Source organism: Lagenorhynchus albirostris, chromosome 2 (genome assembly GCF_949774975.1).
Source record: "Lagenorhynchus albirostris chromosome 2, mLagAlb1.1, whole genome shotgun sequence".
Taxonomy (NCBI): Eukaryota; Metazoa; Chordata; class Mammalia; order Artiodactyla; family Delphinidae; genus Lagenorhynchus; species Lagenorhynchus albirostris.
In genome coordinates this window covers 140,473,617-140,501,602 of record NC_083096.1, presented here as the reverse complement: position 1 = coordinate 140,501,602, position 27,986 = coordinate 140,473,617, and the positions used below count along the sequence as shown (strand labels likewise).

The following is a 27,986-nucleotide window of genomic DNA, read 5'->3' as shown; positions in this document are numbered from 1 at the left end:
TGGGCCTAATTTGGCTTGTGGGCCACAGTTTGCCCACGCCTGGCCTAAATCATGGTCTGGCTCAATAAAGATTTGGTGAATGAATTGATTAGTGAATAAGTGAATGAATGAGCACAAGACACCTGGTACAGGGACTGGTACTCAATAAATGCTTATTCCTTCCTATTTTATACTTAATAAATACAACAAGGTAGGCCATGATGTACTGTATTAGAGGTACAAGCAAGGTGCCAAGCAAGTACTGGGAGGTGGCAGAGTCCTTCTCTTGGGATGAGGGAGGACTTCAAGGGTGTCTAAAGCTGGGCTCCCCTAGAAGCAGGCCCCGAGTCAAGGATTCGAGGGCAAGCAGTTTCTTTGGGAGGTGATCTCAGGAAACACTGGTAGGAGAGTAGGGAAATGAGAGAAAGAAGGGCCAGAAATGAATACAGTGGGTGATAATGAACGGGCAGCTTACAGCTATGGACCACTGGGTCTCAATCCCACATTCCTCCAAATTATCTTATCCCCCCACCCACCCCTGTTTATAAGGTTCAGGTATTTATCCAGTTTCCATTCCCCATTGGTTGAAGGCTGCTCCCGGGGGTGTCAGCTACCCAGTGCTTCCAGCCAGGTGGAGAGTGTCAGGAACTTGCAGTAGGATGACATTAGTGGGTACCAGGTTGGTGAGCAGAGAGGGGGCGTGGCGGGCATGAGGTGATACTTGAGCTGGCCTTGCAAGATAAACACACACCGTCTTGTTTAAGATACTGTTTTCAGGTCTTTGATGCCCACAGCTAAGCCTAATCCTAACAGGGACAGTCGCTAATAGCTGTTCCAGTAGACAGACAGAGAGCATCTTCTTTCTTCCTTCCCTTCTTTCTTTCTTTGGCTGCGTTGGGTCTTTGCTGCTGCACGCAGGCTTTCTCTAGTTGCAGCAAGCGGGGGCTACTCTTGGTTGAGATGCGCAGTCTTCTCATTGCGGTGGCTTCTCTTGTTGCGGAGCACCGGCTCCAGGTGCGCGGGCTTCAGTAGTTGTGGCGCTCAGGCTCAGTAGTTGTGGCTCACAGGCTCTAGAGCTCAGACTCAGTAGTTGTGGTGCACAGGCTTAGTTGCTCCACGGCATGTGGGATCTTCCCGGACCAGAGCGCGAACCCATGTCCCCTGCTTTGGCAGGCGGACTCTTAACCTGCGCCACCAGGGAAGTCCCCAGAGAGCATCTTCTGTCCCTTGCACCCAGTTGGAAAACTTTCTGTGAAGGACTCTGATTGGCCCAACCTGGATCACATGTCTGCATTTGCAGTCAGGGGGTGGGGTATTATGATTGGCAGCCCTCTGCCACCACTCAGAGAGGGGAAGGAGTGCTTAGTAGCCCAGGAAGGAGAGGTTCTATTCCCAGCAGGGAGGGGCACTGGGCAGATGGAAGCAGTAGCTCTCCACCACAGTAGGGGTTCTTAGGTTTGTTTCTTTTACTTTGTGGATGACAAATAAAACTCACAGAGGAGCTGCAATTTAATGAAAAAATTTACATGCCAAAATAGAACAAGCCCCAGCATAGAGCTATAGACTGGTTTGGGAACATAAATATGAAAAGTGCATTCAGATTTTTTAAGTGTGCAGTTTATAGAGCAACATATGTGGTAGGAGAGAAACTAATCTAAACCCCAAATAGTTAAAAAGCCATTCGTTAGTACTCTTTAGCCTGTCTGCCATTCAAGGCAGTGTGTTGGGTGTGTGTGGGGGGGACTTCCCTGGTGGTCCAGTGGTTAAGAATTCACTTTCCAATGCAGGGGACGTGGGTTCGATCCCTGGTCAGGGAACTAAGATCCCACATGCCACGGAGCAACTAAGACTGCGTGCCACAACTAGAAAGCCCGTGCACTGCAACTAGAGAGAAGCCTGAACGCCACAACAAAGAGCCTGCACAACTAAGACCCGACGCAGCCAAAAATAAATTAAATATTTTTTAAAAATCAAGGCAGTGTGGGAGGAACTCAGGAAAGTTATTGAAGCTCTCTGAGCCTCAGTTTCCTCATCTGTAAAATGGAGACAATGCTGATACATAGCTCCTGGGCTTGTGAAGGTTAAAGGAGGTGAGGCGTGTGAAACATGGGCCACAGGGACTGGTCCATGGCAAGTTCTCATTGATGATGATAATGATGATGTTTTTTTTTTTTTTAACCTCCCTGTGGGAAGAGTCACTGCTCAAATTGTTCTTCTGTGGCCATCTAGAGGCCAGCTGGAGCTTTTCCACAGCTCCACAGGAGTTTCTGCTCACCACTCTCTCCAAGAACATCCCCCTCTGCTTCTCGTCCTCATCTCCAAACTAGAGAGGTCAGAGTCCAAACAGACCCCGGGGGGTAGGAAAGGTCCTTCAGGTAAGTGGAACAGGGTGAGCAGAGGCGGGAAGCAGCACGTGGGGGCCGGTACTACCAATGTGCAGCCTGGAGAGGCTGCCTGGGGGAGGAGCCGGGGCAGGAGCGAGCAGGTGGTGTCCCTCACCCCCTCAGCAAACCTTGCCAGTAACTTCAGCCCCGCGGCGCCAGAGCCAGAGCCGGGGAGGGTTTCTTGCTGGAAGCATGCCCATGATGCTGGGGATCTGTTTCCATCTGCTCATTTTACTGCTGAGTTGTAAAGTGCTAAATGTCATTATCCTCCCCTTCCTTAAACAAGAAAAAACGTTAACAGCCTGAGAAAAGGAGATATTTCACTTCATTTGGCATCCAGCCACCACCATCTACACAGGGTGCTCCCTCGGGGCCTGATTAGAGACGGGAGAAGACCTGTTCTGTTCTGCTTTCAGCTGCTCGCACCCGCTCTGTGCAGGCTCCAGGGTGGGCACTGGCAGCTAGAGGCCAGGCCAGAGCTCAGCCAGGCTGCGGGCAGAGTAGCCAGCCACCTTCTGAACAATTCAAACGCTGTAAGAGGTGCCACAACATAAAGTGAGAATGGGAGCCAGAGCAAAGTGACTTGATCAAGGTCACCTTGCTTATTAGGGTCTGTGTTCTATGTGGCAAAGGTGAACTTGAATCAAGACATAGAAATTACATAAAAGAAGGTTTCGGCTCAATAAAAGGACAAACTCAGAAAACTTAGACTGTTAAGAAATGGATTGATTCCATCAATAGGTAGTGAGCTGCCTGTCTGCCAGAGGCATGCAAGTGGTTTAGATACTCCTTTCAGAACACTCACTGTTGAGAGGAATTCTGATTTAGATGGAGAGGCTGGAAGAGGTGATGATTAAGGTTCTTTTCAATACTGAGATTCTAAAAACCTATAACTGAAAAATCTTACCTGTTTTCATGATCTTCAACGTGCCTAGTTCATGCTGGCTAAACAGGAGTTTCTAGCACCTGATGTGGGCTGCTAGACACAGAGGAAGGAATGGGCAGGCAGCACAAGGTGCGATTCATCTTCATTACTCCGATTATGGGGTCATTAAGGCTTTTACTCTGTAGTGCTCCCCTAAGGAGCTCCTGCTGCTTCAGCTGTGTGACAGAGAGTTGTCCTCCCAGCTGCCCAGTAGGCAGGGGTGTTCCACAGGACTGAAAGCTGTAATTGAATAAAGATCAAACCAGCCAGAGCCACGATCCTGGCGGACTGCCAGGCCTGGCCTCAGCAGGGGCTTGCTGAAGAGGCGTGGCCAAGGACACGTCCTGAGCCCCAGGGACAGCCATCCTCTCCTCCGCACTGGGGAAAGGCCGCTAACACAGAATGAGTGTGAACAGCGTGGAGGGTGGAGTAGCCATCTCTGCCACCTTAAACCTCCGAGAGCTTCCCATTGGTCTTCCAAAGTCCCCACTGTGGCCCACGAGGTCCTGCATGAGCTGCTCTGCATGCTCTAGACTGTGAGCTCCCTGAAGGCCCGGGCAGGGTCTATTCTGTTCTGCACAGTAGCCCCAGAGCTTGGCACTATGCTTGGAACTTGGCCGTTGCTCGATAAATGCTGAGTGAATGACTGGTAGGCCTGTGGTCTTCCTGGACTTAACAGAAGTGAACTTGGCAAAGGAGGCAGCCCCAAGGGCAGAGAACACTGGACCAAGGGGCTGGAGGTGGGGTTCGAGTTTCTATCTGCCACTGATTCATTGCTTGACCTTGGGCAAGTCCCTGCTCTCTTGCCTCAGTTTCCCTACCTGGGCCTCAGTTTCCTAGCCGCAGATTTGGGGATTTGGTCTAAAGCTGGAGAGGAGGTGGAAAGAAAGCCCATGCTCTCCGGTTGAGCTCTAGCCTGCAAAGTTCCCTAGGTGGCAGACCTGGCCCCAACCTCAGCCCTTGTGGACCTGGTGATGGAGTCGCCTGTTTGGGACTGACGTAGCCACGTCCCTACTGTGAGTTTATTCAGTTCAACAACCAAAACTGAGCCTGTCTTACGTGCCAAGCTCAGTGCTGGGTCATGGGGCTGAATCAGACGTGGTCCTTGCTGTAAAGAGCCAGAGTTGAATGGGGACAACAGACATGGTGACATCATTATGGTGCAAGGACAAGGGGATATAAGCAGTGAAGAGGGACACAATACCTTGAGCGTGTGCACAAAACGGAGTGATTAATGAGAGCTGGAGGATTTGGCAAGACTTCCTGGAGGAGGCAGCTTTGAGCCTAGCACTTGGGATAGAAATTACAGGAAAAAAGCCAGTGGAGGAATGGGATGTACAAAGGCACAGAGGTAAGGCAGTTTTCGAACAGGGAGACTAGTACACTGTGGGGAGGGAGCAGGGTAATGACAGGTTGCGTTGGGGATCACAGGCCCAACTCTAGACTACCCATGACACATCTCCCAGGAAGGGCTGTGTCCCAGGAGACAGCACACACGGGGCAGGTCTGGCTCTTCCCATGCTTACGTGTGACCTTGTTCAGTGTCTCAATGTCCTCATCTGTAACCAGGATCATGATGCCTACTCTTCAAGGCTGGTGAGAAAACTGCATGAGTTTACATGTATGAAGTGTATCGCACACAAGAGGCAGTCCCAGAAATGGGGTTTCCTTTCTCTTGTTGGCTTCTGTCAGTACCCCTGACAGAAGCCCTAGTGGGTGTTTGTTAGTCATTTATATGATTCTGTGAATGAGATTATCGGAAAGAAGCTTATTGAAAAGGTCTGGCAGGAATGGAGGGAGAAACGCATGACCTTGAGGACAGGAAAAGCGAGGAAGGAAACAAACTGGGAAGCCTGGGGAAGGGACAAACCTCACCAACTTCCCAACTTCGCCAGTAAACCACCTTGAATTCAGTTTGTCTGTCTGGGAAAGCAGGAGAAGAAAGAGATGGGTTCCTGTCATAGGGAAGGTCACAGGTCACAGCCATGGGTGGAGAAGGGATGGGGGAGAAGTGGACAGGGCTGTGTATGCTGCCTGCTGTCCAGTCACCTCCTGGACTCTCCTGCAATGGAGATGAGAGGAAGGAAGGAGGGAAAGAAAGTCACCACCTGAAGTGGTGAGCCATCATGAGCCCTGAGGTGGGATTCAAGGGCCTTAGGGTGGCCTCACTGTCTGGATTTCACAGGTGCCTGGAACGACAGCATTATCCCGATGGATATCAGAGTGCCCCAGGTGACAGGTGACACATAAACCCTTAACACGTAAACACTTAATGCTTTAGTGTTACCAGTTTATTAATATTTTTCCAAACCTGAAAAATGCTGAGAGTAAGTTGGAGGGACAGGGGTGGGGAGGCTAGGAAGTGTGACTCTGAGCAAGCTACTTCCCTTCCAGGGCTCTCAGTCTTCCCATGTGCACAGTGAGACATCCGGGCGCGTGATCTCTAGGGATTGCACTTTTCGGTCTGTTCTCCATCTGTCACTGGGGACATGAGAAGCGATGCAGGGGTGCTGGCCTACCCTTGGTACAGTCTGAGCATCAGGAAAATGAACAAAGCAGTGAGTATAACTTTTTTTTTAAAAAAGGGGAAAAGTGCAAAATAAATCACAAACCATGAAGGGGGTCTTGCCATTGCATTTACGTACAACCAGCATTCTTGCAGTCTGGAAAGAACTTGATTCGGAATTTTAGGTTAAATTAGCTCTTGTAAGTAAGTAGGACCACAAGAATCCAGCTTGGACGTTCTGCTGGCAATCAGAGCCTAAGTACTTTGACAATAAAATTCCACGTCTAAGAGTCTATGACTATGATTCCAAAATTCCAAGATTTTCTTCACTCTTTTGTAGAAGGTTTGAGATTGGGGGCAGTTGGCACTTCCTTGGGTGGTGCCCCTACTTTCCCCCAAGAACAGAGAAGCCAAGCAAAGGTACTACTGATGGGCTTTATTTCAGGGAGTTCGAGGGCCTTTCAGACCAAGCTGGCCAAGGATGAGGCCTGCTGCAAGGCTGCTAGAGAGGCAGGAAAGAGCCCTGAGCAGCCAGGTGTAGACTACCGCCCTTCCCTTACTTGCTCCTTAGCAGCTGTGCCCTCTTCTCTAGCCACGGCTTCCCTGGAGGCAGGACCTGAGACCTACTCCAGTCAACCTAAGTAAAGGGGGCCTTATTATAAGGATAGAGCGTGGCTCACGGAATCCAAAGACAGGCTCTTGGGTACTAGAAAGCCACCAAAATGGAGGCAATTATCTTCTGTATCTCTTGGGAGGCTCCATATTATTTTTTCCGCATATTTGTACAATTTGGTCCTTTAATTCAGTTTCCCAGTGGCCCCTCGCGTCTGCCCCAGCTGAATCAGGCCCTTTTGCCTCCGTAGGCACGTCAAACCGTCCTAGGGTCCTAACGTTTCCATTCCAATTCCCGAAAGAGAATCTGACGGGTTCCCCGAACCCGCCAGCTTACGGCAGTGAAAGCCGATGTGCAGCGCCCCGACCAGGTCCAATCACTTATAGGCGGGGCCTCAACGGGGCGGGGCCTCAGGGACCTTCGAAGGAGAACGCGCAGTGGCCCCTCCGTGGGCCCGTGCCCTCGCGCTGCATGGTCTCGAAGAGGAGCCGCACCAGCGCCGGCCGTCCCTGCACCACTAAGGCCCGGGCCAGCCCCAGCACCTCGCCCGTGTGGCCGCGCCACACGCGCTGCAGCTCCTGGCGCAGGCGCGCCGCCGGGTACTTGTCCTGGGCGCAGCGCAGCCACGCGTCCACCTCGCTGCCCAGCTCGCCGTCGCTGAGCTGCGCCTGGCTCCACTGCGCCAGCAGCGCCTCGAGCAGGCAGCCGAAGCCCTCGGTGTGGCTGGAGCCCGCGTCGTCCAGCTCCACGGCGCGCTTGAAGCAGGCCGCCGCGTTGGCCTCCTCGCCTTTGATGCGCAGGCACTTGCCGCGCAACAGCTGCAGCTCGGGCAGCGTGGCGCCCAGCTCCGACTCGCCGGCCTTGGCCAGGAAGACCAGCGCCTGGTTCAGCGCCGCCTCGTCCACCGCCAGCTGCTCCTGCACAGCGTCCACGCCCATGTAGTAGTAGACCTGGGGTGGGGGCTTCGGGGTGAGCCTTTCTCCCCTGCCGTCGCCGCTGCCCGTTCATTCCATTCCCACACTTGCTGTTTTAAAAATTCCACGCATTCATTGCCACCCTCCCTCCCTCGACAATTATTCATCGCAAATTTTGGTGCCCCTCTCCTGGCAAAGGAGACAGTACTCTGATTCCAGTTCCAGCCCCAGCGCTCTCGGCCATATAACCGTGAGCGGGGCAATCTCTGGGCCTCAGTGTTCTCATATATAAGATACTGTAACCTCTGGTGGTCATTCCGTGCTCGCGGAAGGCACAGAAGGATACAGAATAATGGCCCACACTTTCTGAGTGCTTAGAAAGCACTGGGCCCTGTTCTGAACGCTGTAGGTGCATCGTCTCCTATCATCCTCACCAATGCAGTAGGAGGCAGGTACTGTTATCAGGCCTGGGGATGCCCCGCGTTCCTCCCTGTGTCCTCAGTGCCCAGGCCTGGCCTGGCAGAGAGTTAAGAGGTTTTTAGTCAGCTATTGGCTACCCTAGCCAAGAGGCTACCTTACCTGGCCGATGTTCAGGTAGGTCTTGAGGCCTGGGCACACCTTGACCACCTCCTCGAGGTCGGCCTTGGCGCAGGCCAGGTGGTTCCTGTCAGGCATGCCCCCGAGCCCCATCTTGCTTCGCTCCAGGTCATGCAGGTAGGCTCTGACGTGGATCTGCCCACAGAGAGTCAGCTCAGGGAAGATGCTCAAGCAAGGACCCTTGCCCTCTTTTCTATCCTAAAGTGTTTTTCTTAACAGCAACTGAGGGAGGTTCTGTGGTGCAGTGGAAAGCCCCTGTGACTGGACTCGGGAGTCCGAGGTCCTACTCCTGGGCCAGCTTGGGCTAGCCACTCCACTTTCTGGGCCTTGGTACACTGACCCCTCTCTGTACAATGAAGGGCGTTGGATGAAGTAAGAGCCATTCATTCATTCACTCATTCATTCAACAAATACGTATCGAGTGCCCACCATATGCCAGGCCCTGTGCTAGGTACTGGGGTACAGTGCTGATAAGAGAGGAGGTCCCTGCCCTGGCAGAACATTCTAGTAGGGGAGATGATCGTAAAAAAGTACATGGTACCACTTCAAGTGGTGACAAGTGGTATGAAAAAATAAACAGGGTGATGGGATAGAGGTGACTAGGGGAGGGGGTTGTTTGAGATGGGATGTGAGAGTCTGTGTAAGCAAGTAGTGTGGGAAGAATGGCAGGTGGCCCAGCTTACAAGCATCAAATTACAAATGATTCCAGACCCTTGCTTTCATCACCACTTCCTCCCTTTTTCCCCACATCTATTTGGAGCATTTAGAAAATCTAGAGGCTCAGGAGGGGTAGGGAAGGGGTGGAGAAGGAGGAAGTAAGAAAAAGGGGGTCATTGTCGTTGAAGGTATTAATGCTTTATAGCCATTGGTGGGCTCTGGTTCTAAGACAGCTTCATGAGGTGGGGGTGGGGTGGGAGTGGGGAGCTCTGCCTTTGGAGCCAATTGAACTTGGCTGAATTCCAGCCCCTCCCCCTCTTTATTAGCATGACCTCTGTGAGGCTCATTTTCCACATCTGAAAAATCAGTACACTAAGATCTTCCTTGGAGAGCTACCATGACAATGGAGAGAATATGTTCTAGCCAGGACCTAGCACATGGTAGGTGCTCAGTTCATTCATTCATTCTTTCAACAAATATTCATCAAGAGCCTGCTACGTTCCAGGAGCTGAGGATATATAGTAGAGAGCAAAATGACAAAATTCCCTGCCCTCCTGGAGCGTGTATTACAGCTGGGGGGAGAGACAGTAAACATGATAAATCAGCAAATAGTGTGTTAGGGAGTGATAAGTGCTAAAAAGGAAAAACAAACAAAGACAGGAGGACACAAAGTGTTGGTGAGAAGCTGACATTTTCAAGAAGACGGCTGCTAGCAGCTCCGCCTTTTCTTCAAGCCCTCCGGGAAGTGAGGGAGGAAACCAACTGGATATTTGGGAGAAGAGCATTCTAGGCAGAGGCCCTGAGGCAAGATAATGCCTCAGGAGCTGCAAGGACCCTAGTGTGGCTGGGAGGGAGGGAGCTGAGCCGGGGTGGGTCAAGGTCATGGGCCAGGTAGGGCCTTAGGCTCACAGCAGGGCCTGAGGCTTTTACACAGATGAGTTCCCTTCCCTTCTGTTCCTTCCTCCTATGCCCTGCCTCCATCCTGGTGCCAGTCTGGTCATCTGAGTAGTAAGTGTGATCTTTGGAGCTACAGGGAGACAGCGAGCATATGCTACAGGCCAACCTGTGATGGCGTGAGGAGAGTGAGGTTTGGATTCCCCCTAACGGAATGCAGGACCCCGGGAAGGTCACTGCCTCTCTGTTGCCTCATTAGTAAAATGACACACGTTTGGCCTCTCACAGGATCTTGCGAGAATTCAATCAGGCCATGAATATGAAAGTGCTGGGTGAAATGCAGAGTGTTATAGAAAGGTGTTATTATTTACTATCAATCATGAGTAATATCACTACTATTGATAATGACCACATCAACTGCCATGAAGGAACTGACTGTCTAGTACCTGCTGGTAAAATGATTATGTCATGCAGACCAAGACCAAGGGAGCAGATTCGCCATCATGTCCCATGAAAGGTAGTGGAGGAGGCTGTCCAGCCTGGAGCAAAGCGAACTCAGAGCTCCAGCTCTTTGCCCACAAGCAGATGGGTTCTGTAGGGGCTCCAGAGGGCAGATCTGGGACCAGTAGGGGGAAGCCAGAGGCAGGCAGCTCTCAGTTAAATGAGTAATCTGCTGAGCTCAGTGACCATAGTGGACTGCCTCAAGCAACAGGGAGCCAGTTAAAAATATACCTAATAGGGGCTTCCCTGGTGGCACAGTGGTTGAGAATCTGCCTGCTAATGCAGGGGACACGGGTTCAAGCCCTGGTCTGGGAAGATCCCACATGCCACGGAGCAACTAGGCCCGTGAGCCAGAACTGCTGAGCCTGTGCGTCTGGAGCCTGTGCTGCGCAACGAGAGAGGCCGCAATAGTGAGAGGCCCGCGCACCGCAATGAGGAGTGGCCCCCGCTTGCCACAACTAGCGAAAGCCCTCACACAGGAACGAAGACCCAACACAGCCCTAAATAAATTTAAAAAATATATATATATATCTAATAATACTGCTCAACCACTTATGAACTCTTACTATGTGGTCAGTACTGAGTTTTACACAAGAGTCTAATTTAATTCTCATAACAACTCTGTGAGGCAGGTACAATCACCTCCAGTCTAGAAGAAGAAACTGGGGCTCAGACTTTGGGCAAGAGTATTCTGTCTACAGTCCCGTAGCGTGTAAGCGGGGCTGTGGGATTTGAACCGAGGCCAGCGGCGTTGAGAGCCAGAGCTCTGATCTACGACATCAGACTTCCTCCAATATACCCTCTGCCTTTCACAAGCACCTCCCATGCTCCAGGCACCTGCTTTAGATGTTATTTCACTTAGTCTTCTGACCACCTTTTAAGATAGATGTTATTATCCGTATCTTCCAGATTGGGGAATGGAGGTTTGGAGGGGTAAGTGGCTTGCCCCAAGTCCCACAGTGATGAGTGGAGAGGCCCGAATTCCACCCAGGTCAGTATGACTGCCGAAGGTTCTAATCAAAGAGGAGGCTGGCAGGTTGTTGGCCAGGTCATTACAGAAGGGATGAGCAGTGGGTGGGAAGCTCCTTCATTCTCTCACTCAACAATCTTAGAGAACACAAACTGTGAGCCTTGATGACACCTAAGCTCCCTTCCACCGTGAAGGCTCCCTGACCTCCGGGCTCTGGCCACAGGGTCTTGGCCGTCGTTCTCTGATTCTGGATGGCAGGATGGGGTGGAGCTGCGGGCAGACTCACCTTGGCCCTTGTGCAGTACGCCTGCCAGTTGAGCTCCGGATCTCGTAGGGTGTCCAGGGCCATGTTGCAGGTACCCATGGCCATATCCTGCTTTCCGAGGAAGTGGAAGATTTTGGCCAGGTGATTCAGGATGGGGGGTTGGTCCTTGGCAATCTCAATGGCCTGGGTAAGGGAGGAGGTAAGAACAAACCATTCGTCTGGCTGTTTGCCAGAACTGGAACCCCTTCTCTCAGTAGAGCCATATTACCCCAAAGATCTTATTCCTCATATCCACCACATCGTGGGACCCAACACTTTGGCCACAGCTCACTGGCACTCAACTCCTGAGAGCCCGACTCGCTGACATGCTCTCTGCCATGTTCACGGGACACGTCCAGTGAATCCCTCCAGACCCCAGGCAAACCCCTCTTCCTCAGACACGTCGCTGTGTGCTCCCCCATTTTCCTGGGGCAGGTAGGGGGAGGGGCCAGAATCAGCCTCTACCTCCCCCAGACTCACACAGTGTTTCTAGCTGGGCACAGCACTTCCCCCGCCACCACCCCAATATTGTTACTGACAGCTGCCTGCCTTGTGTTTGTTGCTGCCCCTGAGATGGTGAACTACAGGGCAGGGGCCCCATCTGTCCACCTCTGTGCCCCGCACAGAGTAGGTTCCCAAGGAGGGGCAAAGGCAGTGCGTTAAATTGGACAAAATTCTCGGAACACATGTGAAGCAGTGTTTATGCTCTGCTCTCACTAAGATCTCTCACCAAGAAATTGCTCATTACTGACCAGCAAATGCTAGGAACGTGCCCCGGCCACAGCGTCGTGCTGACTGCAAGGGGAACGAAAATCACAGGGTCCCTGGCCTCCAGGAAAGTCTTCAAAAACTGAGCTAAGTGTGGAAACTGCCACAGAAACGAGGTGCCAAGAATAAGGCTTGAACAGCACTTTACGGTTTACAGTGAACGGTTTCATCCACTACCTCCTTTCAGTCTCTCAATATCCTAGATGGTGGACAGATCACATAATTAACAGATAAGGAGGTTCAGAGATGGAAGTGACTTGTTTTAGGGTCACAGGGCCTATGGGCAGAGCTGGCATCCAGACCCCAGCCAACCTCGTCTTCTTTCCACTTTGCTCCCGGGGGTGTGAAGGGGAAAGGCCTGAGGGTATATCTGGGAAATCATGACTAGCTTAGAAGACAGGCCTAGAGAAGTGGAGAGGGTCTGACTCATAGGCCAAGAGGACAAGGGAGCACTTTGGCTTTGTTTGGGATGGAGAGAAAGGTCTGGAGTAAGGGCACTTCCTGAGTAAGGCAGGGAGGTGGGGATGACACCCAGAGAAGCAGCGGGTTCCAGGAGAGGAGGCTGAGGTGTCAGTCTCAATCCGGGTTCGGAGAGCTTCTGTGGCCGGGGGCACATACCTTGCCAAAGCAGTCCAGGGGGTCGGTCCCTGAAAACCCGCAGTCATGGATGCCCATGGGGGTGATGGAGAAGGTGTCCTTCCTCTCCAGCAGCATCCCGAGGTAGCACCAGGCCAGAGCTGGGGGTGAGGCCGGGAGAGGGGTCTCAGGCAACAGCGGGGTGGAGAGAGGGAGGGGAGCCACAAGGAGGCAGGGGGCCAGTGCCACCCCAGGTGTCAGCCCCCGGGAAGACAAAGGGAGGGGAAGTGGCATGAAATCACTGTGGGCCAGCCAGGGACCGAGAGAAACAAGGGTGGGGAGAGGGACGTGTGAGTGGAGGGATGAACAGTTTCAGTGCTTGTTGTGTTTACTGTGTCACGCGGGACACCCTGCTCTCTGACTCCAGCTCTCCCCAGCTCTGGAGCTCTGGTCCCTGTGGAAAAATGACTCGACTCCCGTCCAGAACAGCCTTCCCTCCTCCCACCACAAAATGGGGATAAGAGGCTGCAGTGGTGAGAACTCTGTCTCTTACACTTTCGGTCACAGACAGGCCTGGACACGTGCACCTGGAGTGATCTGCAGGCGCCCGTTCACCTGTGCGATGTGTGCGAGCTCCCTGAGGTGAACAAGGGAGTGGATGAGACAGAGGGTGAGGGACAGCGAAACAGTGCTAGAGGTGGGGACAGTGACAAGACTGGCAGAGCTGGTGGCGGGTGCAGGGAGGACGGGGCAGAGGCTCCTCTCCCACCCGTCCCCACGGGTCCTGCCTTGGTGGTGGGGTTCCGACGACTTGAGGACTTGCCGGAGCAGGGCCAGCGTGCGGTTGAAGGCTGGCAACCTCTTCTGCTCCTCGCTGCCCAGCTCCAGGAAGATGCCATCTAACCTGTGGCGGAGAAGGGGACGCGGCTGGTCAGCACCCTTCCAGCCGTCCCCAGAGTGCCGCGAGTCCTCCCCAGGCCAGTGGGCAGGGAGAGGGACTCGGGGAGCCCTTGCCACGCAGATGGGCTCAGCCATTTCTCCCCTGGCTTCCAGGCCCCACCTCTCCCCATCCCTCCCCACCATCCCATCCTCAACCCATAGCCTGACCTGATGAAAAGCGTTGCCATGGTGAAGTACCAGCCCCTTTTTTCCTCGTTCGGGATCTAGGGAAGCAGAGAATGGCCTGTGCTGCTGCTCTTGAAGCATTTGGGACATTGTTCATAGACTCCCATGCTTTACCTGAACCCTGAGAAGCAGCAAGTGCACTCTTGGTCATAGTGCTGGCTCTGCCACTGGCTGGCTGGGTGACCTTGGGCGAGTCACTTCACTTCTGTGACCACAGAGGATTTGACAAGATGACCTGTGTGAATGCCCCGAGCAAGGTGTCCATCACAGAGAGGGCGTGGCGTCCATTTCCTTCCCTCCCCACTACCGCAGGGCCCACACTCCACCAGTCACCTTCTCTCTCCCCCCCCTCTCCCCTTTGGCGCCATCCCTCAGCTTCCACCTTCCTGAGAAAGCCCCTTTGGGCATGTGAGTGAGTTCAGCTGAAGCCCAGGACCCCACCCTGAACTGTTTTCCCATTGTTTTTCTTGCCAACTTTGCTGTGCATTTAGACTGACTTGGGCACCAGATAAAATATTTATGGGAGTAGCTGCTCCTGCCTTGGGAAGGAATTTTAATGAAAACCAATAAAACCCCCAGTGCATATCAGCAGCTCTGCCTCAGGCTCCAGCCCCTCCCTCCACATTCATCTCCTGTGGTTGATCTTCAGGCTCCATTCTGCACTCACCACTGCCATCCGCAGAGGCCTTCTCAGCTCAGGGCCCCTATTATCCCTCCACCCCACCCTCAGCAGCTAGGATGAAGCATTAAGTCCAGCCAGCATTTCTATGGTGTGAGGCATCTATGGTGTGAGGCCCAACTATGATGTGTTGGGTGCTGTGGAGCTGTGGCACTGAATGGGACCTGCACCCTGGCCCACATGGGCTCACAACTCGGTTGGGGAGACCATAAATAACGGGGTTTGAAGGAGCGCCTGCCACATGCCAGGATCCTGACACTCATCATCTCAATCTCACAACAACCTATGAGGTAGGTGTCATCCCATTTTACAGAGGCACATACTGAAGTTCAGAGAGGCAAAATGACTTGCCCAAGGTCACACAGCATGCAAGTGTCAGAGCTGGGATTTGAACCCCATTTGTTAGTCTCCAAAGCCCTTGCTCCCCTCATTACACTGGCTTACCAATAGCTATAATATGAAGCAGGGTTTGATCAAGGCTGAGAGGGGGATGCAGACAAATGCAGCAGGATGAAGAGGCCACTTCCAGCCAGAAGACTCTGAGAAGGTCTCATAGAGGATGGGCTGTAAGGTGGGCCTTGAATAGCAGTGGTATTTGAGAGGGTGAGGTGGGGGACAAGGGCATTCCAGACGGGGGGTTCAGCACGGACACGAGTGGGCAGCTGGGGAGCATGGGGCACGGTGAGTATGACTGGGGTGTGGCGGGAGCTAACGTTGCCAATTTAGGCTGCGACTGCTCTGAGGTGGCCTTGGATGGTTCGGAGGAAGAGAGGAAGGGGGACCTGTGAGGAGATCTCAGTGAGCAGTGTGATTACCCATAGGGGAGTGTCTTGAACGCTGACCCAAGCCAGGTCTGGCAGGAAAGCCAGACCAAAGACAAAATTAGAGCAGAAGGAACACCGGGGGCTATGGGAGGAGGTTTCCTACATGATCCAGGGGTACCCCCAAGACTTCTAGAGGAGGACGTGCTGGAGCAGGGTTCTCAGGGACAAGTAGGAACCAACCAGGTGGATACAGTGAGAGAGGGCATCAGATGGAGGGCACGTCATGTGCAAAACCTCAGAGATGAGCGAGCAGGTGTGTCGGGGGCTGCATGCAGCCCAGAGCGGCTAGAACCCCAGTTGTAAGGGGCGAGGGGATGAGCCAGCAGGGGAACATCAGGAGGGTCCCCTGAGTGTCAGGCTCAGGACCTGGAAGTCATCTGCAAGGCAGTGGGGAGGCATAGAAGGGGTTAGAGGTGGGGAGTTATCCTGTTACTTAGGTTGGAATACGTGTATGCAGGCTCGGCTAGGAACAGGGCTGTCTGGAGGGGAGAGGGGCGGGACCCAAGGATTAAAGGGCATCCTTGAGAGCGCAATGGAGAACACTGGCCAAAGCAAAAAGCTGGATGGGCTGCCAGATGACCTTACCTGCTGCACCTGCACGGGACCTGGGACATGGGAAGGGGACGCAGATACGTGGGGCACCTACTGTGGGCCAAGCTGGCCAAGGACCTTGATATAATGTTAGCACCTGTCTGTGTGAAGGACCAAAGGCACGTGTGCCTCAGTTTCCCTGGTTGCCTGTGGCTGTGATCTCGTGACCTCTGGCCCCATGCCTGCTTTGAGGTTGGCCAGACTGAGTCATGGTGGGGAGACACAGAACTTGCTCCCCCTTTCAGGCTCCTGACAAGGAGATGTGACCACAAGTGACAGCAGGTATCCTAGACTAAGGGAGGGCTACAGTGCAGAGAGCAGAGGCTCGGGTGGCCAACAGGTCTGGCCACAAGAGGGGGGTGACCCTGGGTGGATGTGTTACCCCTCAGAGGCTGCGTCCTTACCTGCAAAGGGGCATTGTGAGGCAGTGACCAGCCTGGGGACCGTGCCCATAAATCTCCATAAACGTTCGCCCCCTTTCTCCTGGTTTGGGTTACAAACGTGCAGAATTAGGCGTGTCTAGGAGGCTGCTTTGCCTTATTTCAGTTCTAGGTGGGGCATCGAAGTCTCAGGCTCTGGAGTCTGGGGCTATCCTGCCTCACCCCACTCTCCACCTCTCTACCCCACCACTCTGCTCCTAGGGCCTCACATGCCCCGTGGGGTCCACAGGTCCCCAGTGTTGAAGAGCAGTGTGTTGTCCTCAGGGCTCTCCCTGGTTCATAGCCACTTTCTTGTTTGGTATTCAAGATGCAAGAAATTAAGTTATGTGTCCACATCACACAGTTAGTACATGACTGAGTTGGGACATAAACTCATGCCTTCCTAGTCCTAGCCCGAAGCCTGTCCACAGCACTCAGTTATCTTGATCCAATCAATCCCCTTATTATGTCTCTGAGAACAGTGAGACCACAGAGGTGAAGCAGCTTGCTCAGGGTCACGCACTGGTTAGTATCAGGACTTAAAACCCAGTGGTTTCACCACCATTGTGATAGTCTTGAGTAAGTCAAGCCTGGTTATGGTTTGCACCAAGTAATCAATACTACCACCTGGTGGCAGAGTGCCTGAATTGCAGGGGCAACTCCTAAAGGTTAACTCCCCTTCTACTTGAAGACTAAAACTGATTTTCAGAAAAGTAGCTAGCTGAGTGACATCTCTATGACAAATCCCAAATGTAGCCCCTCCTCAGATCCCACTTAAGAGTAACATTTGCAGGGCTTCCCTGGTGGCACAGTGGTTGAGAGTCCGCCTGCTGATGCAGGGGACACGGGTTCGTGCCCCGGTCTGGGAGGATCCCATGTACCGTGGAGCGGCTGGGCCCGTGAGCCATGGCCGCTGAGCCTGCGCGTCCGGAGCCTGTGCTCCGTGGCGGGAGAGGCCACAACAGTGAGAGGCCCACGTACCGCAAAAAAAAAAAAAAAAAAAAAAAAAAAAGAGTAACATTTGCAGGAGGGCTTATGGGGTTGCGAATCAGGAGTGGAGTTAATGGTATAAACAGACCTCGTTTGAAGCCTCACTGTGCTTGGGTTCCAATCCTCCATCCCTGTGATGGAGCTAGTAGAGAGAGTCCATCCATTCATTTTGCTGTGCAATTCTGGTCTTAAAATGGGCTGTCTCTTTAAAAATCCTTCTAGTTGTAACTGAAGCAGCAGCTGAAGCTGTTACCAGGGGCAACCTGGCAAGCCACGTATGCTAAATTAAATTAAACAGGCCTCTGACTGCCCCCTCCCCTCCTCTCTCCTGAAGAATGAAGTTGCTGTGAAACCTCTTATGGCTGCAAGGAATTCACTTCCAGAGTTGATGGCTCCCAGAGGCAATATATTTGGAGGCAGCCTGGGAGGGGCTGACAGCACCTCTGCCAGGAGAGGAATATTGACTGAGGGCCTCCCCGTGTGGGCTTTGGCAGGACACCCCACCTTTTCTCTTGTTCATCCTCATCAAGACCCCGTGAGCCGGGGGTTCTGGGGCACTGGCCAGAGCGTGAGCCCGCCGAGGCTTCAAACTGGCAAGGCCCAGGCACCAGCACTGCCCTTAAGTAGCTGGTTAGATTCTGGTACTAGGTGAGGGTGAGAGTGAGGCACCGACTTCAGGCAAGGGGTTCTCAGGACATCTCCCAGGTCCTCCGAGGCCCTCACCGGTATTTCCCTCATTATAGAGATGGGGAAAACGAGGCTCAAAGAGGCAGAGACGTGCCTACTTCACCTATTTCAGGCCAGGTCTCTGACTTCAAGTGCACCTTACTCCCACAACACGTCGCTGCAAGTGTTTGTACAGTGCTTACCATTTACAAAGTGCACTCACACAGATGCCACATGATCCTCAGAAAGCCCTTTGTGGAATGTAGAGTGGGTTATCATCACCCCCCTAGTACAGATGGGAACACTGAGGTGAGAAGACATCCTCACAGACACAAAGCCGTGTGAAATCCTGGACTGAAACCTGGAAATGCTGCTTTTTTAGCTATACTAATAATAGTGCCTTTTATTGAGCACTTACTATGCACCAGGCACATAATTTACATGTGTTAACTCCGGGGTTACCTAGGAGGTAGGGACTACGACTATCCCAGTTTTACAGAAGAGGCACCTGTGGCCCAGAGTGGCATAGCTAGAAGGTAGCAGAGCTGGGAACCCAGCAGCAGACGAGTGGTCCTCGAAGTGGGGTCCCCCGACCAGCAGCATCAGCAGCACCTGGGAATCTGATAGAACCACTGCACTAGAGTCTAGCACTGCAGAGAGCCAGGTGAAAATGGCAGGCCAGTGCACCAGTGCCTCTCTTTTTAAATGAACAAAAGGATCAGCAGTTGTGATCCTCCGGAAGCCTGACGATCCAAGCTGCTACAGCTGGGCGGGTAACTGGCAAAGGCAGGTGATCTGGCAGTACCTGCAGAGAATATCAGGATGAGGATTAGACGTTACAGAGCAGGTTTGTGTTAACTTGGCAGATAGAAGGATGGGTCTCAGCTGGCTACTCCATTTACTTCAAAAGGTGGTCCCCACAGAAGGAGATGTTGCAGGGCTTAGCTATTTTAGAGGATTTCAATAGAAGATCTCAATGTGCTAATGGTTTATGAATCTATATGTGTCTGCATAGGCTATACAGAGACCTTATTGGTTCGTAAGGAAAATGTTTGCCTTGCAGTTTGAACTCTGCCCCTGTGGATGTTGTATTCTGTGTTTTAGAGTCAGTTCCTGAGAGCTGACTGATTCTCTTTCAGGGCAGGGGGGATGAGAAGGAGGAAAGAGAATGAACGTTTCTCAACCATCAACTGTCCACTGGGCACTTTCGTGCATCGTGGCACTGAATCCACCCACACAGTAGCCCGAGAAGGTGTCATGCAGCCTCCTCCTTTTACAGGTGAGGAAACAGAGGCTAAGAGAAAAGCCGCCCGGCCAGCCCCACAGCCCAGGGGGAGGTGCCAGGATTCAAGTTCAGATCTGCCTCCCTCCAGTGCTCCTGTTCTTTCCACCTCATCAGGCTGACCCTGTCTGTGAAGGCTGACGCTGCAGAAATAAAAGTCACCAGGTGGCAGGTCTCGGAACCATGCTCTTCCTGCTCAACTGGAATGTCCTCTGTGATGACAGAGCAGCCTCGGGCTCTGCACGCGGAGCTCCGGCCCCAGCCCACCTGGCTGGCCTGGCACCCCTGGGGGTCTGCCCCAGAAAGGCTGGGCAGGGGTCTCTCCTCATGCAGCTCCTGCCTCGGTGGGGGTGGGGAGTAAACAGAGGGTTGAGATTGGAGTCCCACCCCTGCCTCTACCTCCCCCAGGGTTCCTTGAAAGTCCGCTGGCCCAGCCTGGGCCTCAGTTTCCGCACCTACAAGCAGGGATGATCGACTGGGTTTGCCTGTGTCACAGGCACATGGGTGGGAGTGATCAGTGTGACTGGGCGCTGTGCCATGGAGGTGAGTCACCTATTCAGCCCTCGCTGGGTTCCCTGCATGGTCTTTGTGGATTTTAAGAGTGGAGCAGATCGACTGCTGCTCCCCATTGTCACCCCCTTTCTGGTCCTAGATCTGTCACGCAGACGCAGACTCTGTGAGCCAGCTTTGCTTTGCACTGGTTCCACAGACTCGCAGGACTGAGTAGAGCCACTTCTCTATTCCATGGTCCCTAGAGAAAAGGGACCCTGTCCAGTCCTGGGTACAAATCCAGCTCTGGCACCGGGTAGGTCTGAAGAAGTCCTGCATTTTCTCAGCCCCTCCCATGGGTCCGGGCTGTGTGCACCCTTAACACACTCTATCTCTCCTCCTGTGAAGAAGGCAGTTGGGTCAGATGATGCTACAGGCAACTTTGGCTCTGGGGTCCTGTATCAATAAGGAGGGGAGACCCAGTTCCCAAAATTGCCAGGTGTGGAGGGAAAGAAGCCAGCAGCAAATTCAGAAGGTGCTGTTATGCAAATGCGAGCAGCACCGAGGCCATCAGAAGGCTGGGGCTAGAGTGTCAGGAAAGCTGTCCCTCAGCCTGGGCTTTATGTCGGAGAGAACTGAGTTCAGTTCCAGCCAGCCACTCATGGCTGTGTGCCCTTGAGCAAGTTGTTACGGCTCTCTGAGCCTCAGTTTGCTCATCTGTAGAATGGGGTTAATAATAGTTCTGATTCCCCAGCATTTCTAGGAGCAAGTGAGATAATCTGTGAAAAAAACACAAGTGCGCAGTCCCTAGCTCATCGTCCAGCGTCATCCAAACCAAACCACTCAGATTTGTGGAGCTCTGTGTGTGTGTTTGCAAGCACCATGGGAGGAGAAACCCTGCCCATGATCTCAAAAGTTGGAGATCAACTCTAAAGTCCTCAAAACGCCGTGCCTGACATTCCCCAAGCTGTGGTTTCCTACCTCCCTCTGTGTGTTTATGTGTTTTCTTCTGCCAGGAGGTTCATTCCTTCCCCCACTTCTCTATTATCAAAGTCCTTCCTGTCCCTGAAATCACCCTGGCCACCACCTTAGTCCAGTGACAGAGGAGGAAATGTCCACCGTCCACAGAGGACTTGCCCACTATCCCACAGCCAGTCGGGGCAGGGCTGAGGCAGGAACCCAAATCCTGACCCCTGGCTCCGAGTGGGGTCTTCCCCGATGTCATTGTTCTTTTCCTAAAGTTGGCTCTGGGCTGGGCTGGGCTGAGGGCGAGCTCAGGAAGGGGCAGGAGGAAGTGGGAGGAAGCAGAAAGAGGGCGGGGGCTCACTTAGAAGGAGTCCTGGCAGCCCCATCAGGGGATGAGGATGAGAAGGACGCGTCCATCAAAGCTCGCTGGGGCTGGGCCTTCCCTCCGTGACCCCAGTTCCTCCTCCCACACCCCTGCCAGGCTGGTACCACTGTCCGCATTTCACAGAGGGAGACATGGACCCTCAGAGAGGTTACACAGCCAGCCCAGGTCACCCAGGGCGTCCCTGCAGCTTGCAGATTCCCTCACCAACACCCTGACCTCGGTCCCAGCAGTGCATCTGCCTGCACCGTGCGCCCGAGTTGTCAGGGTTTGGAGCTGTGGGACGAAGGTGAGAGGGAGAAAGGGAGGCTGGGGGAGACAGGGGGGCACGTGGGGGGCGGAGAGCTGTTGGGAGGGCAGCTCCTTGAGGAATTCCCAGGTCCTGGGGCTGGCCTCCCCGCTGGTGGCACAGCTGTGTGTGTCTGTGTGTGTCGGTCCTTCCTGCCAGGCGACTGTGTGGATGCCTGCACCTTTGTTTGTGAGGCCGGCTGCTGGGCCTACCAGCACTGGGTCCATCCCCGCCCGCCCCAGCAGGCCCGGTGAAACCTGGATGGCCTGTGTGCACCCGGTCACCTGGGGCGAGTCCCCTCCCGGAGCCTGTTCTGTCCTCTGTGCACCAGGGAATCACAATACCAGTGGCAGTGTGTCTGTGAGGTTTGAATAACAATCGATGTGCTAATGAACGTAACATTCTGAGCTCTGTGCCTGGTGTACAGGCTGGATCAATGGCGCCCACCGTGGTGGTGTTTCCTGTTACCACCCTGAGCCTGCTCTGGGCCAGCAGCGGGGGTGAAGGATCTGCATGTGTGCGCCTGTGCGTGTGTGTGCAGGTACATGTGTGTGTGTGTGAAGCCACACGATATTCCAGGAAAAGGGGAAGAACCTCAAATGATTGAGTTAGCTTGGGACAGAGAGATTACTTTTTTAGAGAAATATAAGTTCGAGTTACTTTATTTTACAAAAAGAATGGGGATTTTAAGACTAAAAAAACAAATTAAATTTAGCAACAGTCACAAACCCCTCTTGGGTGCCCAACCCCGTTCCAGACACGGGGTGGTAGGTAGAGATAGAGGGTCGCCCAAGACAGAGGGCTCACCCTCTAGGGGGCAAGACAGAAACCACTGTTATGAGCAAAGCTGAGGGCTGTGGCGGCCAGAGGGCGGGCAAGGTGAGGGGCTGGGCGCCAACACGATCTACACTCTGCCTGGAGCCCTTCACGGTCTCTCACTTAATCCTCACAGCAACTCTGTGAGGTGATGTTAGAATCCCACCTTGCGGATGAGGAAACTGAGGCTCAGAGATGTGAAGTGACTTGTCCGTAGCCACCTGGTGATGGAGGCAGAATTTTAACCGGGTGTGTCTAACTGCAAAGTGTTTGCTCCTAATACCCACTCAGCCTGGAGACTCCACCAAGAATCCGTCTGTGAGTGTGTGTGGAGAGGTGACGGGGGTGCGGAGGAATGACGGATAAAGCAATCTGCCTCATCATATTTGTGTAACTTGAGGACGAGGAAAGGGAGGGAACTAAGGGCTGAGAGGGAAGGCACAGACACTCGTCCACTCGTACACAGACATGCGGCTTATTTTTGGATTATGGGCTGAATTACTAACTTTTGTAATGTTTTCTCTTGTAATTTTAGTTAGCAGATGAGCAGCCGTCATTGGTTCTTTGGTTGCTCTTTATTCTTTGAGCTCCGGGGGCTCCTCCTTGCCTGGGACAGTCCCAGCCCCCTCAGGATGGAAAATCTCCTGGAGCTGCAGCACCGGCTGGGTCGGACTCCTGGCCGCCCACCCCCAGCTGCGCTCCTGTGGGTGGCGACCCTCTCAACTGGAGGTCCCTCAGCGGCTGCTCCACTCTCCCCACTCCTCCTTCCCTGACCCCATGTTGACTTCACCTCTGCCCTCGTCCTTCCTATCCCCCCACCACTCCCTATACACGGCAACCCTCTCTCTACTTCTCCACACTTCCACCCTAGATTTCCAGGAGGTGGCCGGTGTGGGGGGCTCCCCTCCCCATCCTGCCGGCCATCTGCTTCACACTTATTGCACCCCAATTCTCCCACCTCTCCAGAAAGAGCAAAGGCTTTGGAGTCAGAGTGGCGTGAACTCAACTGCCACTTACTAGCTCCGTGGTCTTGGGCAGGTTACTTAGCCTCGCTCTGCCTCAGTTCCCACATCTGTAAAATGGGATCAGGGGGTTCTTGTGAGGACTAAGATGAAGTCCGCAAGGCACCTGGAGAAGAGCGTTCATGAATATTACTGTGTGAGGGTGGGCATTGTGTGAAGGAAGGTTTTCAAGGGGGAGGTGACATTTGAGCTGGGTTTTGATGGATGGAGTTTGCTTTCTAGGCAGAGGGAAAAGTTCCTGCACAGGCAGCTGTGAAACAGCACAGCATGTCTGGAGAAGTAGGAGAAGTTTAGAGTCCCTCGGAAGTAAGGTTCAAGGGAAGTAAGAGGAAATGTAGCTCAGAGGAGGGCAGGAACCAGACCTCAGAGGCCACATCAGCAGTTCTTCAGGGCCACCACATGCTCTTCTTCCCCATGAAGCTTCTGGCTGCCCTCTTTCCAGGTCTCATCCAGTTCAGTTGTCACTAAAGCCCCCACCGCAGGACCTTTGCACACACCATGCCCCTGCCAGGATTGCCCTCCTCTCATTCCTGCCAGTACACTACTGCCTCTTCCAGAAGCCTCCCTCAGTCACTTGTGCTGAAAGGAAGTGCGTCCTCTCTGAAGTTCAGTTACTGTCACTCTATCCCCAGGACCTGGACTTGCCAGGTCCCTGCTGACTCCAACACGGGTCCTGATGTCCTCGAAGTGCACTTCCCTTGTCAGCCTCTGGGGGGGGTCCTGTTTTTGGTTCAGAAACTATGGTCTCTGGTGTACAGCACTCAGAGATGATTGTCACCTGGCACAGGCCATGTAATGAACGCCTGTGACCTCAGCCAGTCATAGGCACACCTCTGACACGCCCCTTTGGCCCCCACTACCAGAGATGGGGCTCAGGGAAGGCTGGTTACTGAAGGAACTAATGTTTGCTCTTCCCTTTGTCCATGAGCTTCTAAAAGGCAGGAGTTCTTAATGATAGGGCCTGGCACACAGTAGGTGCTCAATAAACGTTAAGATGCTGAGCATGTGTGTCTCAGACATGCCCAGAATTTACCAGTTTATGGGCACTTTTACCCCATGATTTGATTGGATAATCATAGTAAACTGAGGCAGAAATCACTATTGTTTAATGTTTATAAAGCAGACACTGAGGCCAGAGATGACAAGTGACTTGTACAAAGTCACACAGCAAAATAATAAGCGACCTGGGTGCTTGAACCCAGCCTCCTGCTCTTACTATACAAAATCATCACTGTCATCCTGATTGCGACTATTTCTTGAGCATCTACCCTGTGCCAGGTACTTTATAAGCATGATCTCTCCTAATCCTCAGATGATGAAACGGGGGAGCTTCAAATACCCACTTTCTCCTGGGACTGGGGGGAGGTTTTGACCACAGATACTCTGTGCAGACCTGGGGAGCAGCCGCTGGGCCAGGCCCAAGGACACAGCACAGGCCACCTCCCACCTGAGACAGTCAGCTCCCTCCCTGGAGCACAGGGCAGTGCCCTGCTTGACACTCTCTCCTCTGAGCGGTCACTGAAGGGGACGGTGCGGCCCCCACTGTGGCTGGGCAGACCAGCAGCAGGGAGGGAGGAGTCGGCCCCCATTCCTTCCCTATGCCCCAAACTTTGCCTCCCTGCTCACCTCCTCCAGGAAGCCTTCTCCTGAGAGCAGGAAGGGACCTCAGAGACCATCCAGTCCCCCTCCCTCACTTTCACAGATGGGGAACCACCACCCAGAGAGGAGAAGGCCCCACCGTGGGTGGTTGCAGCTGAGATGAGAACCCAGGACTCCTGGCTCCCAGTTCAGGGCTTTTCAGGCCCTGCTCTGAGGCTGTGACCATACTCAACATACACCAAGCTGGCCACGCCTTCCACTGAGGGCGGCTGGCATTCAGGGCCTTGTGCTCAGGCTCTAAAACAGGAGACCTGGGTTCCTTTTGGCCCCAGGGGACAGCCACAGCTGCACACAGTTTAGCGGGGAGGAGGCTCTCCCAGGTCAGGAGAGGCAGAGGTCGTCTGTGATCCTGCTGTTTCTGTGCAGGCTCTGTTCCTCATTTTACGGATGAGGAATCCTAGGACAAAAGCACTATTATTATCCCCATTTCATAGAAAGGGAAGCTCAGTCATGCTACGGACCGGTTGGAGGTGAGAGCATGGGGAATTGGGATTCGGACCTGGACTGTGTGACCCAGAGTCTACCGTCTTAACCTCCACCTGCCCTGCTCCCCTAAGTCAAGTCAGTGCCTCTCACCCAGCACTCCCTGAGGTCTTGACTCCACGTTTCCTCGTATGCAGGAGCCATAAGCTTTGGTGGAAAAGCCTCCAAGGGGGTGTGCAGAGCCTTTGTGAATGGAGCCATCCTACCCACGTGTGAAGGCTTGTTGTCGTTTAACTATCAAACAGTCATCATTATCAGCTCAACACTGCCTATGCAGTGCCTTCAAGGAAAAGCCAGGGTACCTCTCTGAACTGTGATCTCCTCTTCTGTAACAAGAGGACAATGCCTCTACGTCACTTGTCTGTCATCCAATGCAGGCAGCCTTTGGGATGGCCCCCAGTGATCCCCACTGCCTGGTATCTGTGCTCTTGTGTAACCCCCGCTCTCTGCCTGGAGGCTAGACCTAGTGACTTGCTTCTAATGAAGAGAATAGAGCAAAAGTGATGGGGTGTCCTCGTGGCAAGGACCTGAGGGAGGCCTCTGGCCAACAGCAAGTGAGGAACTGATTCTCCCAATAGCCATGAGTGTGAGCTTGGAAGCAGACCCCCACCCCACCGCCCCCAGCTGAGCAAGCCTTCAGATGAGACCACAGCCTAGAGGCACCCAGCTAAACCATGCCTGGGTCTTCAGCACGCAAACTCTGAGACGATCGGTGCTTATTGTTTCAAGCTGCTAAGTCTCAGAAGCTATTTGTCATACAACAATGGGTAACGAATATGCCTAGCATTTGTCTATGTAGCTCCGGGCCCTGTGCTACACATGCATTCACTCAAGATGCATTTACCGAGTGCCACTGTGTCCAGCCACTGGCCAGGTGTCGGCTTTACAGTGGTAAACCAGACAGATGTTGTCTCCACTCTTGAAGAGCTCAAGATTGAGGTGGGGAGACAGACTTGTAAATGGACAGTGTGAGCAGTGCTGTGGGAGCCCAGGGGAGATGCCTGACCCAGCCTGGAAAAGTCAGCGGAGTGGATGCCTGAGAGAGAGGACAACCTTCCAGGCAAGGGTAGAGCAAAGGGCACCTCTGAAAGAGGCCGAAAGAGTGGCAAGGTGGGCTGTAAGGAGACCTGGCCCACGGGGAACAAGGGGACGTAGACGGTGGCAGAAGCCTGGTTGGAAGGGGGAACACGGCAGAGGGAAGGCAGAGAGCGAGGCCACGGAGGGTCTCTGGTGCCCACCGGAGAGCCTGGGACTTACGTGCCAGGCAGTGGGGAGTCACTGGGGGTTGTATGCAGCTGACGGATATGGCCAGCAGGATTGAGCAACATGACACTGGCAGCAAGGGTGGAGGAGGAGGCCGAAGGGTCAGGCCAGAGAGCAGGAACCCAGGCAGGGAATGATGGAGGCTGGACTGGCGAGGGGAGGCAGGAGAGGAGCGGATAGACCCTGGAGATATGAGGAGGCGGAGCGGACAGGATCTGGGGTCTGAGTGGATGGCTATGGTGCGTGAGCGGGAGAGAGGAGGCAAGAATGCTGCCTGTTTCTGGCGGGATGTGGAGCTGTGCCTTATACTTAGGTGGGTGTGGACAGGTGCAGGGACAGGTACTTGCTGGGAAGAGCAAGGTGAGAGGGATGAGTTGGTGTGTGGAGTTTGCAGTGCTGCCAGAAAAGAAACTTACGCAAGCTAACCCGCTGGGAAGTGGGTCCACGCCCTAGTCCGACAGAGAAAAGCTACAAGCCTGGTCTAGGACCCAAGGTGGGAGGGGCACGCTGGAACCGTATTCCGGAAGCCAAAGGGCCAGGGTTCGGTGAGAATTTGGAGGCCGGGGGCATCCCTGCAGACTTTAGGGGCCGCGACCCCAGCCCTCCCAGCCTGGGGAGGGGTCACCCACCTGCTGCGCGTGGCCCAGCGCCTTGTCATAGAGCTCGATGCCGGCCTCCAGCACGCGCGCCCGCTCCTCTGGGCTGGCGCAGCCCACGTCGAAGCCGTGCGCGTAGCCCTGCTCGGCCAGGCAGCGCGCGGCGCGGAGCGGGGGGTCCCCGGCGGCCCCGCGGTCCCCCGCCAGGCCCATGAGGCCGGCCAGCCGCTCGGCGCACGCCTCCTCCTCTTCCTTCTGCCCCAGCCGCCCGTACACGTGCACCAGATTGGCCCAGGCGTTGAGGTTGCCCGGGTCCTCGCGGGCCACCTCGAGGAAGCTCTCGCGGGCCTCATCCAGCTCCTCCAGGTAGAAGGCGAAGGCGCCCAGGAGGTGGCGCACGGCGGGGCGCTGCGTGGCAGCCGTCAGCGCCAGCTCCTGCCGCAGGCCGTCCCGCTGCAGCTTCAGGTCCCGGGCGTGGAGCGAGGCCGGCGAGCGCGGCTCGAAGTTCAGCTGCATCTCCAGGTGGAAGTGGCCGGGGAGGTAGTCCAGGTCGTCGATGAGGGCGTCCACCTCCTCGGCCGCGGCCTCGGGCTCCGCCATGGCTGCCCCGCGGCTCCCCGAGCCTTGCTCCGGAGGCCGCCGTGGATGGGCGCGCCTCTCAAGCGAGCCCGGCGCGGGAGGCAAGGGTCAGCGCGCAGAGGCCCGGGGCGCAGCCACCTCCCATCCCGGGGCGGCGCTCGCCGGTGGGTGGGTCAGAGCGTCGGCTCGGGAGCGCCCTGTGGGTGTTTACGCTTTCGCAGCTCAACGGCTTTTAGACGCCCGCATTGCACAACCAGGTGTGCCTGTTAGGTGCAGTG

At 54.2% G+C, this 27,986-nt stretch overlaps 1 protein-coding gene across 8 annotated transcripts; it reads right to left on the bottom strand.

The window, feature by feature from the left end:
- Window positions 1-40: 40 nt before the first annotated feature.
- On the bottom strand, window positions 41-27,986 carry TTC22 (tetratricopeptide repeat domain 22). 8 transcript variants are annotated; one of them, XM_060139950.1, is made up of 7 exons: window positions 27,163-27,986; window positions 13,696-13,751; window positions 13,377-13,492; window positions 12,631-12,749; window positions 11,227-11,388; window positions 7,901-8,116; window positions 41-377 (listed from the first exon to the last, which is right to left on the bottom strand). In XM_060139950.1, the coding sequence occupies exons 1-7, from the start codon at window positions 27,727-27,729 to the stop codon at window positions 294-296; spliced, it is 1,320 nt and encodes a 439-aa protein (XP_059995933.1). In that variant the 5' UTR covers window positions 27,730-27,986; the 3' UTR covers window positions 41-293. The 8 variants fall into 8 exon arrangements, with proteins under 8 accessions (XP_059995933.1, XP_059995936.1, XP_059995932.1 ...); XM_060139949.1 differs by lacking the exon at window positions 41-377 and adding an exon at window positions 5,565-5,819 and having other exon boundaries at window positions 27,163-27,984; XM_060139946.1 differs by lacking the exon at window positions 41-377 and adding an exon at window positions 6,216-7,357 and having other exon boundaries at window positions 27,163-27,957.